Genomic DNA, 13,997 nt, shown 5'->3' with positions numbered 1-13,997 from the left:
CGGTACCTGACCAGCCGGGCTGTGGCTCGTACGTTGGATTGCGTGCAGCCAGCAGTAACAGCCTGGTTGATCAGGCTCTGATCCACCATGGGGCCTGGTCACAGACCGGGCCGCGGGGGCGTTGACCCCCGGAACTCTCTCCAGGTAAACTCCAGGTAGTTATACCATGAATTAAGTAAAGATCCTAGAGCTCACCTTACGAAAGCAGACAAAGCAAATTTGATACTAATTATGGACAAGGTAGATTATAAGGGAAAATTGAACATAATATTAGGAGACGGGGGAACTCACGCGCCTCTAACCTTGCTCCAGCATCCTCCCAGCTACTGCACACCTGAGTCCCCTCAAGGAAGGTTCCTCGATGCTGGTGAGGGGCTCTTGATCTAGGGAATTGGATCTGTGCTCCGGTTCCCTGAACTGAGCCTGAATACCTTCCATCCCCCCCATGCGCTGTATAACCCTACGGGTTTAGCACTCCCACACAGTTGTAATAATTATATAATGCACACCTCACCCGTCTCATACACATCCGCCTGCCGTTCAGTTCGAGTCCACTGAAGCACTGACACTGTTTTTACTCATTTATGGAGTACTAATACAGGCACTCTATATAAAGAAATTATCTTCAGAGGATCTCATTTTCAAAGGTGACAACAATGTATCTACCACATCCACTAGAAAAAATGATAGGGTAGATAATGAGACCCTTCAAAACTAAGGATGCCAAGCCCATGATTCTCTTCAAATCGCTTGTTCTCTCTAGGCTGGAATGCTGCTGTACACTAACAGTGCCTTTCAAGGCAGGTGAAATTGCTGACCTGGAGAATGTACAGAGAACCTTCACAGTACACATTCACGGCGCGCATAACGGAGATAAAACACCTCAATTACTGGGAGCGCTTGAGGTTCCTAAACCTGTATTCCCTGGAACGCAGGAGGGAGAGATACATGATTATATACACCTGGAAAATCCTAGAGGGACTAGTACCGAACTTGCACACGAAAATCACTCACTACGAAAGCAAAAGACTTGGCAGACGATGCACCATCCCCCCAATGAAAAGCAGGGGTGTCACTAGCACGTTAAGAGACCATACAATAAGTGTCAGGGGCCCGAGACTGTTCAACTGCCTCCCAGCACACATAAGGGGGATTACCAACAGACCCCTGGCAGTCTTCAAGCTGGCACTGGACAGGCACCTAAAGTCAGTTCCTGATCAGCCGGGCTGTGGCTCGTACGTTGGTTTGCGTGCAGCCAGCAGCAACAGCCTGGTTGATCAGGCTCTGATCCACCAGGAGGCCTGGTCACAGACCGGGCCGCGGGGGCGTTGACCCCCGGAACTCTCTCCAGGTAAACTCCAGGTAAACACACAAGTACGATAAAACGCCTAAATTACTGGGAACGATTGAAGTTCCTTGACTTGTATTCTCTGGAATGCTGGCGAGAAAGATAAATGATAATATACACTTGGAAAATCCTAGAGGGAGTTGTACCAAATTTGTACACGAAAATCACTCCCTATGAAAACAGAAGACTCGGCAAGTGATGCAACATCCCCCAATGAAAAGCAAGGGCCCACAACTGTTCAACTGCCTCCCAGCATACATAAGGGGGATTACCAGTAGACCCCTGGCCGTCTTCAAGGCGCTAGACAGGCACCTAAAGTCAGTACCTGACAAGCCGGGATGTGGTCTGTACGTAGGTTTGCGTGCAGCTAACAGTAACAGCCTGGCTGAACAGGCCGTGATCCACTGCGAGGCCTGGTCAGACCTGGCCGCGGGGACGTTGACCCTCTCCAGGTATTAATGCAGAAACCTGCGTGACAGGGAGGTTAAGCCAGGATTTAAATCTTGGGTGAGGGGAACTTTAGCCAAGATTTCATTTTGGAGTGGAAAAACTTATGCCAGGATTTAAATCTGGGGAGACTTAAAAAAAAATAAGATGCTGAAAAAAATGATAGAAATCGTCTTTAAAAAAAACACACACAATCTTCAGTATGTGCGTGAAATTTTATGATCACTGGCCAATGAAATACAATTAATTATTAAATACAAAAAAATTGCCTCTAGGAGGGTTTTAGCTTCCTTAGCGTCCCTCCTGTGGCTGAGTGATTGTTGAGTGAGAATGTTGCCGTACAGAGGGTCATCTGACCTGTGATGGCAGCAAGCTTCTGGCAAGACACTGAGTCATGGTGAATGTGGTTTACTGTTTAGGGAGGCAGGTCACCCTACCTCCGTGGAAGACGGCCTGTTTAAAATATCAAAATTTTTATTAAGTAAAATAATATAATGCTGATATTATTATGGGGAAACGCTAAATTTGTAGGGGCCATACACCGCCTGTGGTGAACACTAAACAATAACATTCAAGCCAAGCAAAGAGAGGACAGATCCAATTCCTCGCATCAAGAGCCCCTCGCCGGCATTAAGACACTTTCCTAGAGGGGATAGAAGAGGGGGGAAAAACAGAGGTGACATGATAACCAAACTCAGTCATAAAAGGGGCATCGAAGAGTAGATCAATATTTCTCAGCACCCGAAAAGGAGATCTCAAGAGGCCACAGTAGTAAAGTCAGAAAAATGGAGGCAAGGAGATTCTGTCTCCAGCACTCCTTACACAGTTTGTTAATTTCAAGATATGACGAGATTCTCATTGCGTGGATAGTAGTGATTATTAATACGTAAAATGTAGAGTTTCTGCAATATGGTTTTAGGCCAAAAGCATGGACTTACAGTCCTGTGTGATAAGAAGACCAGGTTCTGCAAGGTGATGTAGAGTGAGGATAGTATACCTGGAGGGTTTTCCGGGGGGTTGCACCCCCGCGGCCCGGTTCATGACCAGGCCTAGCAGTGGATCAGGGCCTGATCAACCAGGCTGTTACTACTGGCCGCACGCAATCGAATGTTCGAACCACAGCCCTACTGGTCAAGTACTGAGTTAAGGTGCCCGTCCAACTCCCTCCTAGGGGTCTATTGGTAATCCCCCTTATGTATGCTGGGAGACAGTTGAGCAGTCTTGGGTCCCTGACACAGTATGTGTAATCTTACAGTGCATTCGTGGCACCCCTGCTTTTCATTGGGAAGATGTTGCACTGCCTGCCGAGCCTTTTCTCATTGTAGGGTGTGATCTCCGTGTGCAGATTTGGGACCAGTCCCACTAAGATTTTCCAGGTGTGGATTATGGTGCATCTCTCTCGCCTACATTCCAAGGAGTATAGGTCAAGGGACTTCAAACGTTCCTAATAACCGATGCGCTTTATTGTACTAATACGTACAGTGAAAGTTTTCTGTATATTATCCAGGTCTGCAATTTCACCTGCGTTGAACGAGGCCATTAGTGTACAGCAGTACTCCAGTCTAGAGTGAACAAGTGATTTAAAGAGACTCATCAGGTCAAAGTGGTGAAGAGTGTAGACAGTATGGCAGTAACATACCTAACGACCAAACCTTTTTCCTCCACTAAAACTTAAATAATTTCATACTTTCATACGAGTGTACAATTCTCATTTCCTTTATATACATACATTCGTACATACTTACGTATATATTCAAATTCAAATTTATTTCTATGCAAGTAATACATTGCGATTATGTATTTACAATAATGGGTTGTAGTGCAAAGAGAGCCTCATATATATATATATATATATATATATATATATATATATATACATATATATATATATACATATATATATATACAGTATATATAAATTATGTCGTGCTGAATAGGTAAAAACTTGCAATTTGGGCTTAAATAGCAGCTCTTCTTGCCGAATAAGGCAAGCGAAAATTTTTGTATGCAATGATTTCGAAAAAATCATTCTCAGCCTAACGAAAAAAATACTTCTTTGTGTTTGTTTATTTTTAAATTATTGTAAACTTACCTAAATTATATTTAGTTGGATTAGGCTAAATTAAATTGCGCTTGTTATAATAAGGTTAGGTAAGTTTTCTAAGGTTCTTTTGATACAAAATTATTAAATGAAAAAATATATCTTTAAACGTACAAGAAAATTTTAGAATGCACTTAATTTTAAATGAGTTCTTGATAATTGACCAATTATATATATATATATATATATATATATATATATATATATATATATATATATATATATATATATATATATATATATATATATATATATATATATATATATGTATGTATTTTTTGTACCTCTGTATGTGTGCTCAAATTGTAAATAAATAAATAAATAAAAAAAATAAATAAATATATGAATGTATATATGAATGTATATATGTATGGATTGGTGAAGGGAGGAAGACTCTGTCCCCCAATAATCAAATACTGTTGTTCCCCAGACCAGGCTATCCATGACCTTATCACAGCACATAGCTCATGCATTTATAAACCATCCATCTCAGCCGAGTGACAAATTAAAGGGCAAATAGCAGTAGAGAAGTGTATTACTAAGCCATATCAATCATACCCCATAGGTGGTCAATGACCCCTCAACCTACGGTAGTTGCACAAATTATATATTAATGGCAGTAATGGCGGGCTTGCGCGGTCACCAAGTAAGATTTTTACCTCCTTGACTACCCGAATCAATCCTTATAAATCATTTTTTTCCCAAAAAACAGGGCGATGGGATGGGATGTCCCAACGTAATCAATTGCCCCCGCGGATCTCACGTGTAATTATACCTATAATGCCACATAATAAGGAAAGATGTGGGTTGGAAGAGAGAGTAAAAATAGCATGGAGATACATGGGTGGCGGGGCAGAGGTGTCCCCCCTCGGCCGCATTAGGACTTGCGCAGCCAAACTCATACCATGGAAACTATAACGCCTGTTTCTCCATGAATTTCCATTGACAGGTGAGTCCCGTTTGCGAGTGCACCTTCCCTAGGGCCGGGCGAAGGCCCCTCGGTGGCCACGGGCCCAGAATGAGGCCCCGGCGGCCTTTATGGGTAGGTTTTGAGGCCAAATTTCATGTGAAGTTTGAGAAAAATTCATGGGGCTCGCAGAAGGCATATTGATTTACCGAGAGCAAGAGAGGAGCCGATGCACACACTGTATTCTTGTAATTGGTGATTTGCTCGCCTCCTGCCGCCCCTACCCGTCGAATGTTTCTCGACAATTTGTACATAATGGGTCTAAGAGGGTTACAAGTCTGTTAAGATAATTAACATTAACATTTTAGGAAGTTGACACAAAATGAGATCATGTTTTGCCGGAGTCGTACCAACACTTCGGATATGCAGCTGTTTTGGTAAACAATACATGTCTTCATACTAGTGTAATATCACAGCTTCTTATTAATTATGATATAATTGATCAACAAAAATATCATAAACTGTTAACAGTGATGTCACAATTTAACGAAATTAATGTTTGTGGATAATATTGAGGGTATTTTCATACTTGTTTACTTTACAGGTGTTGGCAGCCCTGGGATCATCGGGCGTTTATACTTCAAAATGACAGAGTTTGGAACAACACCATTTGAAGGTTGCTTTTTGAAAAAAATGTCTTTTTACTCCTTAAAGCAAAGTTATCTCTCCTCCAAAATATACATTTTTCAACATATGGGATTGTCACCTAGGTCTATTTTAAACTTTTAGTAGTTTTGGACTAATACTGAATTAGAACGTGGGGAAAAAAACTATAATGAATGAATTTTAAGCTAATTTATGTATTTAATTTTATTATAAATTTCATGAAAAAAATTTATTAACCAAAGGATTCATGTGTACCATAAAATTGATATAATACTATAGCGAAATTGTTTTGCCCCTATTACTTTATGTATCTATCCATTTACACAAGTCACTGACTTTTGGTTATCCAAGGTAATTTATGTATGATAATTGTACTCAGTGTACCTGTGCCTAAATAAACTTATGTATTCTCAAACAAATAAAGTATTATCATTATTATAAATTCATCAAGTTTTAAAACCAAGCTTTAGTGATGTACTTAACTATAAATCCTTCAGGTTGTAACAAGCTTTGATTTAGTGTAATGTATGCAAATTTTTATTTAGATTTTGGCTACATAATATACACCTTTGTAGTTTTCTATAAATAAGGTATATACAGCACAAATGGTGATGGATAGTTAAGTTTTGATGGCATAAATTTATCCTATTACATGTATATAGTTTTCCTTTATATTCCTTAATATAAAAATTCTGCTTGGCTGTATATTTTAAGTAAAAAATATTTTGTTTAGATAAACACTATTTTTATATTCTTACTAAACTGTCCTGAACCTTGAAAATTAAAAGTGACCCATATTCAGTAAGGAAATGCCAAAAGGATAAGATTATGACATTATGATATATGTTGGGTGTAAGATAAATACTGCATTATATTTAATTTTCACTTCTGTGGCACTTCTTTATTTAAATAATTGTTTAAGCTTATAATTTGAATAAGAATTACAGTATAATGTTGCTAGTTTATATAAAGGAATATGAAGGTCTTTGAGAAATTTCAAAAATAAAATTTTTAAGACTCGCTTTTCTTGAAACCAGATGTAAGCTATACTATACGTGAAGGATTAGTTCACCCTTGGTGTAGCAATTTATTTTTACTAGTTTCTTTTTTTAAAATGACATCATTCTCACCTATGTATTATAATATGTCTGTGGATCTCCTAGCAGATTTGATCCTGGGCAGCCAGTTCCTTCCTGCATTAGCCACTATTGATAATGAGAATGGAGAACCTCTGACCAGTGTGGGTGTGCTTCAATGTCGACGGTGTGCAGGCAGCTTCCTACAGGTGAGCCTATCGTCGAAGTCTCCACTCTCATATAAAATACATATACAGTGGTACCTTGACTTACGAGTGCCCCAACTTACAAGTTTTCCAAGTTACGAGCCATCGCTCAGTTGAGTTTTTGTTTCGAGTTGCAAGCCAAAATCTGAGTTACGAGCGAGCTTCAGATACGCCGCCAATTAGTGGCGACGTATCTGAAGTCAAATCCAACTTTGTACTCGGAGGAACGTCAGGTACTTCGTCCCATCCCGCATACTCTTTCAAGACAACTAGAAGGATAATACTCCTACACTAATACCAGATTGTAGTGAGGCACCTTGTCCCTTGTTTGGTTCTTGTATAAATCCGGGGAAGAGGTAACCTTCATTTCAGCACTCGGATTTTTCCAGAAATGTTAATTAGGGTGGGTGGAGTAGTGATAGTGGTGGGCGTAGTAGAGATGGTGGTGGGCGTAGTGGAGATGGTGGTGGGCGTAGTGGAGATGGTGGTGGGCGTAGTGGAGATGGTGGTGGGCGTAGTGGAGATGGTGGTGTGCGTAGTGGAGATGGTGGTGGGCGTAGTGGAGATGGTGGTGTGTGTAGTAGAGATGGTGGTGTGTGTAGTAGAGATGGTGGTGTGTGTAGTAGAGATGGTGGTGGGTGTAGTAGAGATGGTGGTGGGTGTAGTAGAGATGGTGGTGGGTGTAGTAGAGATGGTGGTGGGTAGAGTAGAGATGATGGTAGGTAGAATTGGGGTTGTGGTGGGTGGAGTAGTGAGGGTGGTGGATGGGGTAGTGATAATAGTGGGTGGAGTAAATATGGTGGTGGGTGGAGTAGAGATGATGGTGGGTGGAGTTGAGGGTGGTGGATGAAGTAGTGATAATGGTGGGTGGAGAAGATATGGTGGTAGGTGGAGTAGTGAGGGAGGTGGGGGTAGTAGAGATGGTGGTGGGTGGAGTAGTGAAGGTGGTGGGTGGAATATATGATATTTCTTACTTATAAGTGCATTTTTATTATTTAAAAACCCTTAACAAAAAAATTGGGGTGGTTTTTTTGGGGCTGGAACAAATTAATGTCATTTCAATTAATTTCACTGAGGAAAATTCATTTATTTATTTTTTTTAACAAGTCTGCCTTCCCCCACCGAGGCAGTGTGATCCAAAAAGAAAGAAAATCCCCAAAGAGAAAATGCTTTCATCATCATTCAACACTTTCACCTCACTCACACATAATCACTGTTTTTGCAGAGATGAACAGAATACAACAGTTTAGAAGCATATACGTATAAAGATACACAACATATCCCTCTAAACTGCCAATATCCTGAACCCCTCCTTTAGAGTGCAGGCACTGTACTTCCCATTTCCAGGACTCAAGTCTAGCTATATAAAAATAACCGGTTTCCCTGAATCCCTTCACTAAATATTACCCTGCTCACACTCCAACAGCTCGTCAGGTCCCAAATACCATTCGTCTCCATTTACTCCTATTGATCACGCTCACGCACGCTTGCTGGAAGTCCAAGCCCCTCGCCCACAAAACCTCCTTTACTCCTTCCTTCCAACCTTTTCAAGGACGACCCCTACCCCGTCTTCCTTCCCCTATAGATTTATACACTCTCCATGTCATTCTACTTTGATCCATTCTCTCTAAATGACCAAACCACCTCAACAAACCCTCTTCAGCCCTCTGACTAATACTTTTATTAACTCCACACCTTCTCCTAATTTCCACACTCCGAATTTTCTGCATAATATTTGCACCACACATTTCCCTTAAACAGGACATCTCCACTGCCTCTAACTGCCTCCTCGCTGCAGCATTTACAACCCAAGCTTCACACCCATATAAGAGTGTTGGTACTACTATACTTTCATACATTCCTTTCTATGCCTCCATAGATAACATTTTTTGTCTCCACATATACCTCAATGCACCACTCACCTTTTTTCCCTAATCAATTCTATGATTAACCTCATCCTTCATAAATCCATCTGCCGACACGTCAACTCCCAAATATCTGAAAACATTCACTTCTTCCATACTACTCCTCCCCAATTTGATATCCAATTTTTCTTTAAATCATTTGATACCCTCATCACCTTACTCTTTTCTATGTTCACTTTCAACTTTCTACCTTTACACACCCTCCCAAGCTCACCCATTAACCTTTGTAATTTTTCTTTAGAATCTCCCATAAGCACAGTATCAGCAAAAAGTAACTGTGAATGAATTGAACTCGCAAGTCAAGGTACCACTGTAGTATATGTGATACCTCCATAGGGAAGTGGAAAAGAATTCTTCTTTCGTAAGCCATGCATGTTGTAAGAGGCGACTAAAATGCTGGGAACAAGGGACTAGTAACCCCTTCTCCTGTATAAATTACTAAATTTAAAAAGAAAAACATTTGAGTATTTTTATCACAAAAAATAGTCTAAACTTAATATGGGTCACATAATGCTGTCTGGGAGTGGAGTGCTGAGGATGTGGTGGCATAAAGGTTTAGTTCATATTTTAATTCATATGATAGAGGAAAGTGAAGTTGCTATTATTAAGTCAGTTTTAGTTTAAACATCATAGTTTGCATTGAAGATGAGACTTTCCAAGAAGAGGTTTTGCTTAGTGGAGCTGTTGATCATGAGACTGAGACCTGCTAGCTTACTGGATAACCCCAGTTTACTAGGAGAGGAAATATAAAAGTGACCAGTAATTTGAGACATACAGTATAGCACTGTCCTTTACACTTAATATTTTGTCCATGAAGCAGCAGAAATATTGTAATGTTTTCTGATATGGGGAGAGGGCATTAATTTCCCATGATACTTTTGTATTTGCAAGATATTGTAAAATGTTAGATGTCAGTAATTGGCTTTAATCTCCCCTCTTTTCTTTTTACTATAATTCTTTCCTTGTAAATGTATATTTCTTGCTACCCAATGAAATTCCTAATTAGGTAGTGGTAATGAGTGCAGTAATTAGTTTCTGCATGTCAAGCACTTTTCATTGTGTCCTTTTAATTTCTTTATCCAACACAGTTTGTCAGTTACACTTGTGCAACACTTGGGTATAATTATTGTGGTAATGTTTTGCGAACCATTTCAAACAAGAATGCTTGAAGATCAGAAAGAGTTTAAAGTAATCAGTCCCTCAGCCTGGACTGATTACCTCGCACTCCTCTGATCCTCAACCATTCTTCTGTATTGCCCCTCAAGGAAGGTTCCTTGATGTTGGTGAGGGGCTCTTGATTTAGGGAATTGGATCTGTGCTCCAGTTCCCCAAATTAAGCCTGAATGCCTTCCACATCCCCCCCCCCAGGCGCTGTATAATCCTCCGGGTTTAGCGCTTCCCCCTTGATTGTAATAATAATCTTCTGTTTTCCACTGAGGAAGGCACTGGTCTGCAAAATGATACCCAAGTGTTAAGCAAGTGTCTAACTCACCAACTTGTCACTGCTAATTATCTACAGTTTGTCAGACCTTGTCTCACTATTGGCTGTTTAACCAGAAGCTGTATAATCTGTAGGTTAAACATGCTTTCATGAACATACTAATAATGGCCATTTATGCTTCATTCACAGGTTCGTGAGGCCTTGTCTCATTACCGGTTACATGTATTTGAGACACACAAGGAGCACTTTACAGTGGTAGTTGGGGGTGCTTGCCCTCTGCCAGGGTGTGCCCTTGGAGGTGACAAAATCCCTATTATACACTTCCATTGTGCATATTGCTGTTTTACGTCTACTGAGGTAAAGTGTAATGTTTCATAATTGTGTAACTAGTTGCATCATAAATTATATATAGGATGTGTATTTAGCCTTGAATCCTTAAAAATAAAATGTAAGAAATTTAAAAGTCAGTTTCTTTTTACGTGTATATGGTATAGTACTTGTGCATCTTTCAGATGGGAATTCAATGTACATACATTGAATTAAAAAAAAATATTCATAAATATTTTGTACATAGCATACTCTTCATAGTATAACAGTCGTGTGATGAAAATTGACACAAAATATATTAATTTTTTTTTTAGTGTTTAATATATGAAAGCAGAAGCTGCATTTAACTCTTAAGGTGGGCACAAAATATTTGATTTTCATACTGTCTGTGGAACTGGGAGGAATATATTATGATATTGTGTGAATGACGGTGAAAGTGTTTCTTTCTTTGGGTCACCTTGCCTAGGGAGACGGCTATTGTGTTGAAAAAAAAATGTGCATCTTCCTAGGAAAGGTTGAAGAGAGGGAATAAAAGTTTTTTGTGTGCAAGGGGCTTGGACATATAGCAGGCATGTGTGAGTGTGTTAAGAGTGGAGACGAATGGTTTTTGGAACTTGACGAGTGATTGGAGTGTGAGAAGGGTAATATTTTGTGAAGGGCTTAAGGGAAACCGGTTAGCCAGACCTGAGTCCTGAGGTGGGAAGTACAGTGCCTGCACTTTGAAGGAGGGGTTTGGGAAATTAGCTGTTTGGAGTGACATCTAAATTGCCATATCTGGGCACTTCTGAAAAGACTGATTATGTGTAAATGATGGTGAAAGTGTTGAATGATAGTGAAAATATTTCTTTTGTGGGTCACCCTGCCTCAGTTGGAGACATTCGACGTGTTAAAAAAAAAGTATGTATGCAGGATAAGCCATGGGGGATGGAAATCATCAGCTCAAGATCTTTCACATGTCTCCATGCATTGTAAGAAGCTATACAATGTTGCAAGAGTAGCAACAGGTGGATTGAGAGGAAGTTTTCTCAGAGCAAGGTAGCTTGGTGACACTAGCCACTCGTCACACTACGCTACCTTATTCATGCGAGGATTGAAAGGCCTGGCAGGATACTATGGCAGGCTGCTGTGTAGGTGGGGTTTATGCTAAGGGGTAGGGGCTGTGAGTGCAGTGTGTGATTTGTTTTGGGTTAAATTGTTTGGTTGTGGTGTTTTGTGGATGGTTGTGTTTGCTGGTCCTACCGACCAGTAAACTTTCCTCTTTCAACTTGTTGCCACTCTTGCAACATTGCATAGCTTCTGATGATGTACAGAAATATGTGAAAGATCTTGAGCTGAAGATTTTCATCCCCCCATGGCTTGTCTTGCATTGCTAAGATCGCCTATCTACGATTGTATTGCACATGTATGTACGAATTAACCCCTTAACTGTGACAGTACTAGTACACAGGTGAGGATTGTGTGTTCAACATAGAGTGAGCCCATTAATTAACGGACTAATACGGGGGAGAGGGTGTATGTCATTGTCAGTTGCTGTAGATTCTGAATTACAAAATTTATTTTTCATGATCATAATATAACCAGACAAAATTCAGAATAGGAGGACTTGGCCTGTTGATTCGGAAGACTACTGGACACTACAAACATTGTAATCTGTAAAACAGTACACTACGATAGAGAAATTGTAAATAAAATGAATAAGTTGAAAATACAGTGGTATAGTCATGTACAGTAGGGGAGAGTATGCTAATTTTAGAGCAGTTGGGAGTAATTTTACTGACGTTTTGTGTTGGAAAGATGAAGTTTAAAGTTCTGTGATAGGTAGTCGGGACTCGGAATAATTTTTGACTGAGGAGCTGTAAAGTTCCACTAATGAAATTGTAGATGGCTGAGAATTAAGTGACTAGCATCTACAGTAAACATAAGATCATAGTCTGTAAGTTTGTCCGATACTTCCAAATTATGAAATGAATTTTTCATGATTGTCTTCTGAACTAGTGGACTTGGTCCACTAATGCAGAAGACAACTGGACACTAAGAATACAGATATTGTAATCTGTAGTACAGTACTACAGTACAGTACTGTTTATTTTATTTTATTATCACACTGGCCGATTCCCACCAAGGCAGGGTGGCCCGAAAAAGAAAAACTTTCACCATCATTCACTCCATCACTGTCTTACCAGAAGGGTGCTTTACACTACAGTTTAATCTGCAACATTAACACCCCTCCTTCAGAGTGCAGGCACTGTACTTCCCATCTCCAGGACTCAAGTCCGGCCTGCCGGTTTCCCTGAACCCCTTCATAAATGTTACTTTGCTCACACTTCAACAGCACGTCAAGTATTTAAAACCATTTGTCTCCATTCACTCCTATCAAACACGCTCACGCATGCCTGCTGGAAGTCCAAGCCCCTCGCATACAAAACCTCTTTTACCCCCTCCCTCCAACCTTTCCTAGGCCGACCCCTACCCTGCCTTCCTTCCACTACAGACTGATACACTCTTGAAGTCACTCTGATTCGCTCCATTCTCTCTACATGTCCGAACCACCTCAACAACCCTTCCTCAGCCCTGTGGACAACAGTTTTGGTAATCCTGCACCTCCTCCTAACTTCCAAACTACGAATTCTCTGCATTATATTCACACCACACATTGCCCTCAGACATGACATCTCCACTGCCTCCAGCCTTCTCCTCGCTGCAACATTCATCACCCATGCTTCACACCCATATAAGAGCGTTGGTAAAACTATACTCTCATACATTCCCCTCTTTGCCTCCATGGACAAAGTTCTTTGTCTCCACAGACTCCTAAGTGCACCACTCACCCTTTTCCCCTCATCAATTCTATGATTCACCTCATCTTTCATAGACCCATCCGCTGACACGTCCACTCCCAAATATCTGAATACATTCACCTCCTCCATACTCTCTCCCTCCAATTTGATATCCAATCTTTCATCACCTAATCTTTTTGTTATCCTCATAACCTTACTCTTTCCTGTGTTCACTTTTAATTTTCTTCTTTTGCACACCCTACCAAATTCATCCACCAATCTCTGCAACTTCTCTTTAGAATCTCCCAAGAGCACAGTGTCATCAGCAAAGAGCAACTGTGACAACTCCCACTTTATGCGTGATTCTTTATCTTTTAACTCCACGCCTCTTGCAAAGACCCTCGCATTTACTTCTCTTACAGCCCCATCTATAAATATATTAAACAACCACGGTGACATCACACATCCTTGTCTAAGGCCTACTTTTACTGGGAAATAATTTCCCTCTTTCCTACATACTCTAACTTGAGCCTCACTATCCTCATAAAAACTCTTCACTGCTTTCAGTAACCTACCTCCTACACCATACACCTGCAACATCTGCCACATTGCCCCCCTATCCACCCTGTCATACGCCTTTTCCAAATCCATAAATGCCACAAAAACCTCTTTAGCCTTATCTAAATACTGTTCACTTACATGTTTCACTGAAAACACCTGGTCCACACACCCCCTACCTTTCCTAAAGCCTCCTTGTTCATCTGCTATCCTATTCT

General features: G+C 40.5%; 1 protein-coding gene across 7 annotated transcripts in view; it reads left to right on the top strand.

The window, feature by feature from the left end:
* The first annotated feature begins 4,556 nt into the window (after positions 1-4,556).
* Positions 4,557-13,997, top strand: part of LOC128687046 (uncharacterized) — a 54,936-nt gene continuing 45,495 nt past the window's right edge. The window contains exons 1-5 of one of the 7 annotated variants that reach the window (XM_070082508.1): positions 4,845-4,938; positions 5,172-5,240; positions 5,408-5,479; positions 6,633-6,754; positions 10,307-10,474. In XM_070082508.1, coding sequence (XP_069938609.1) covers positions 5,186-5,240; positions 5,408-5,479; positions 6,633-6,754; positions 10,307-10,474 — 417 coding nt within the window. In that variant the 5' untranslated portion in view covers positions 4,845-4,938; positions 5,172-5,185. Of the gene's footprint in view, positions 5,241-5,407; positions 5,480-6,632; positions 6,755-10,306; positions 10,475-13,997 lie in introns of all 7 variants that reach the window. The other 6 variants (XM_070082512.1, XM_070082513.1, XM_070082511.1 and 3 more) reach the window with 6 other exon arrangements.

Source organism: Cherax quadricarinatus, chromosome 7, assembly GCF_038502225.1.
Source record: "Cherax quadricarinatus isolate ZL_2023a chromosome 7, ASM3850222v1, whole genome shotgun sequence".
NCBI classification, from domain to species: Eukaryota; Metazoa; Arthropoda; class Malacostraca; order Decapoda; family Parastacidae; genus Cherax; species Cherax quadricarinatus.
The sequence above is the reverse complement of the archived record's forward strand: the minus strand, read 5'-3'. Positions and strand labels throughout refer to the sequence as shown.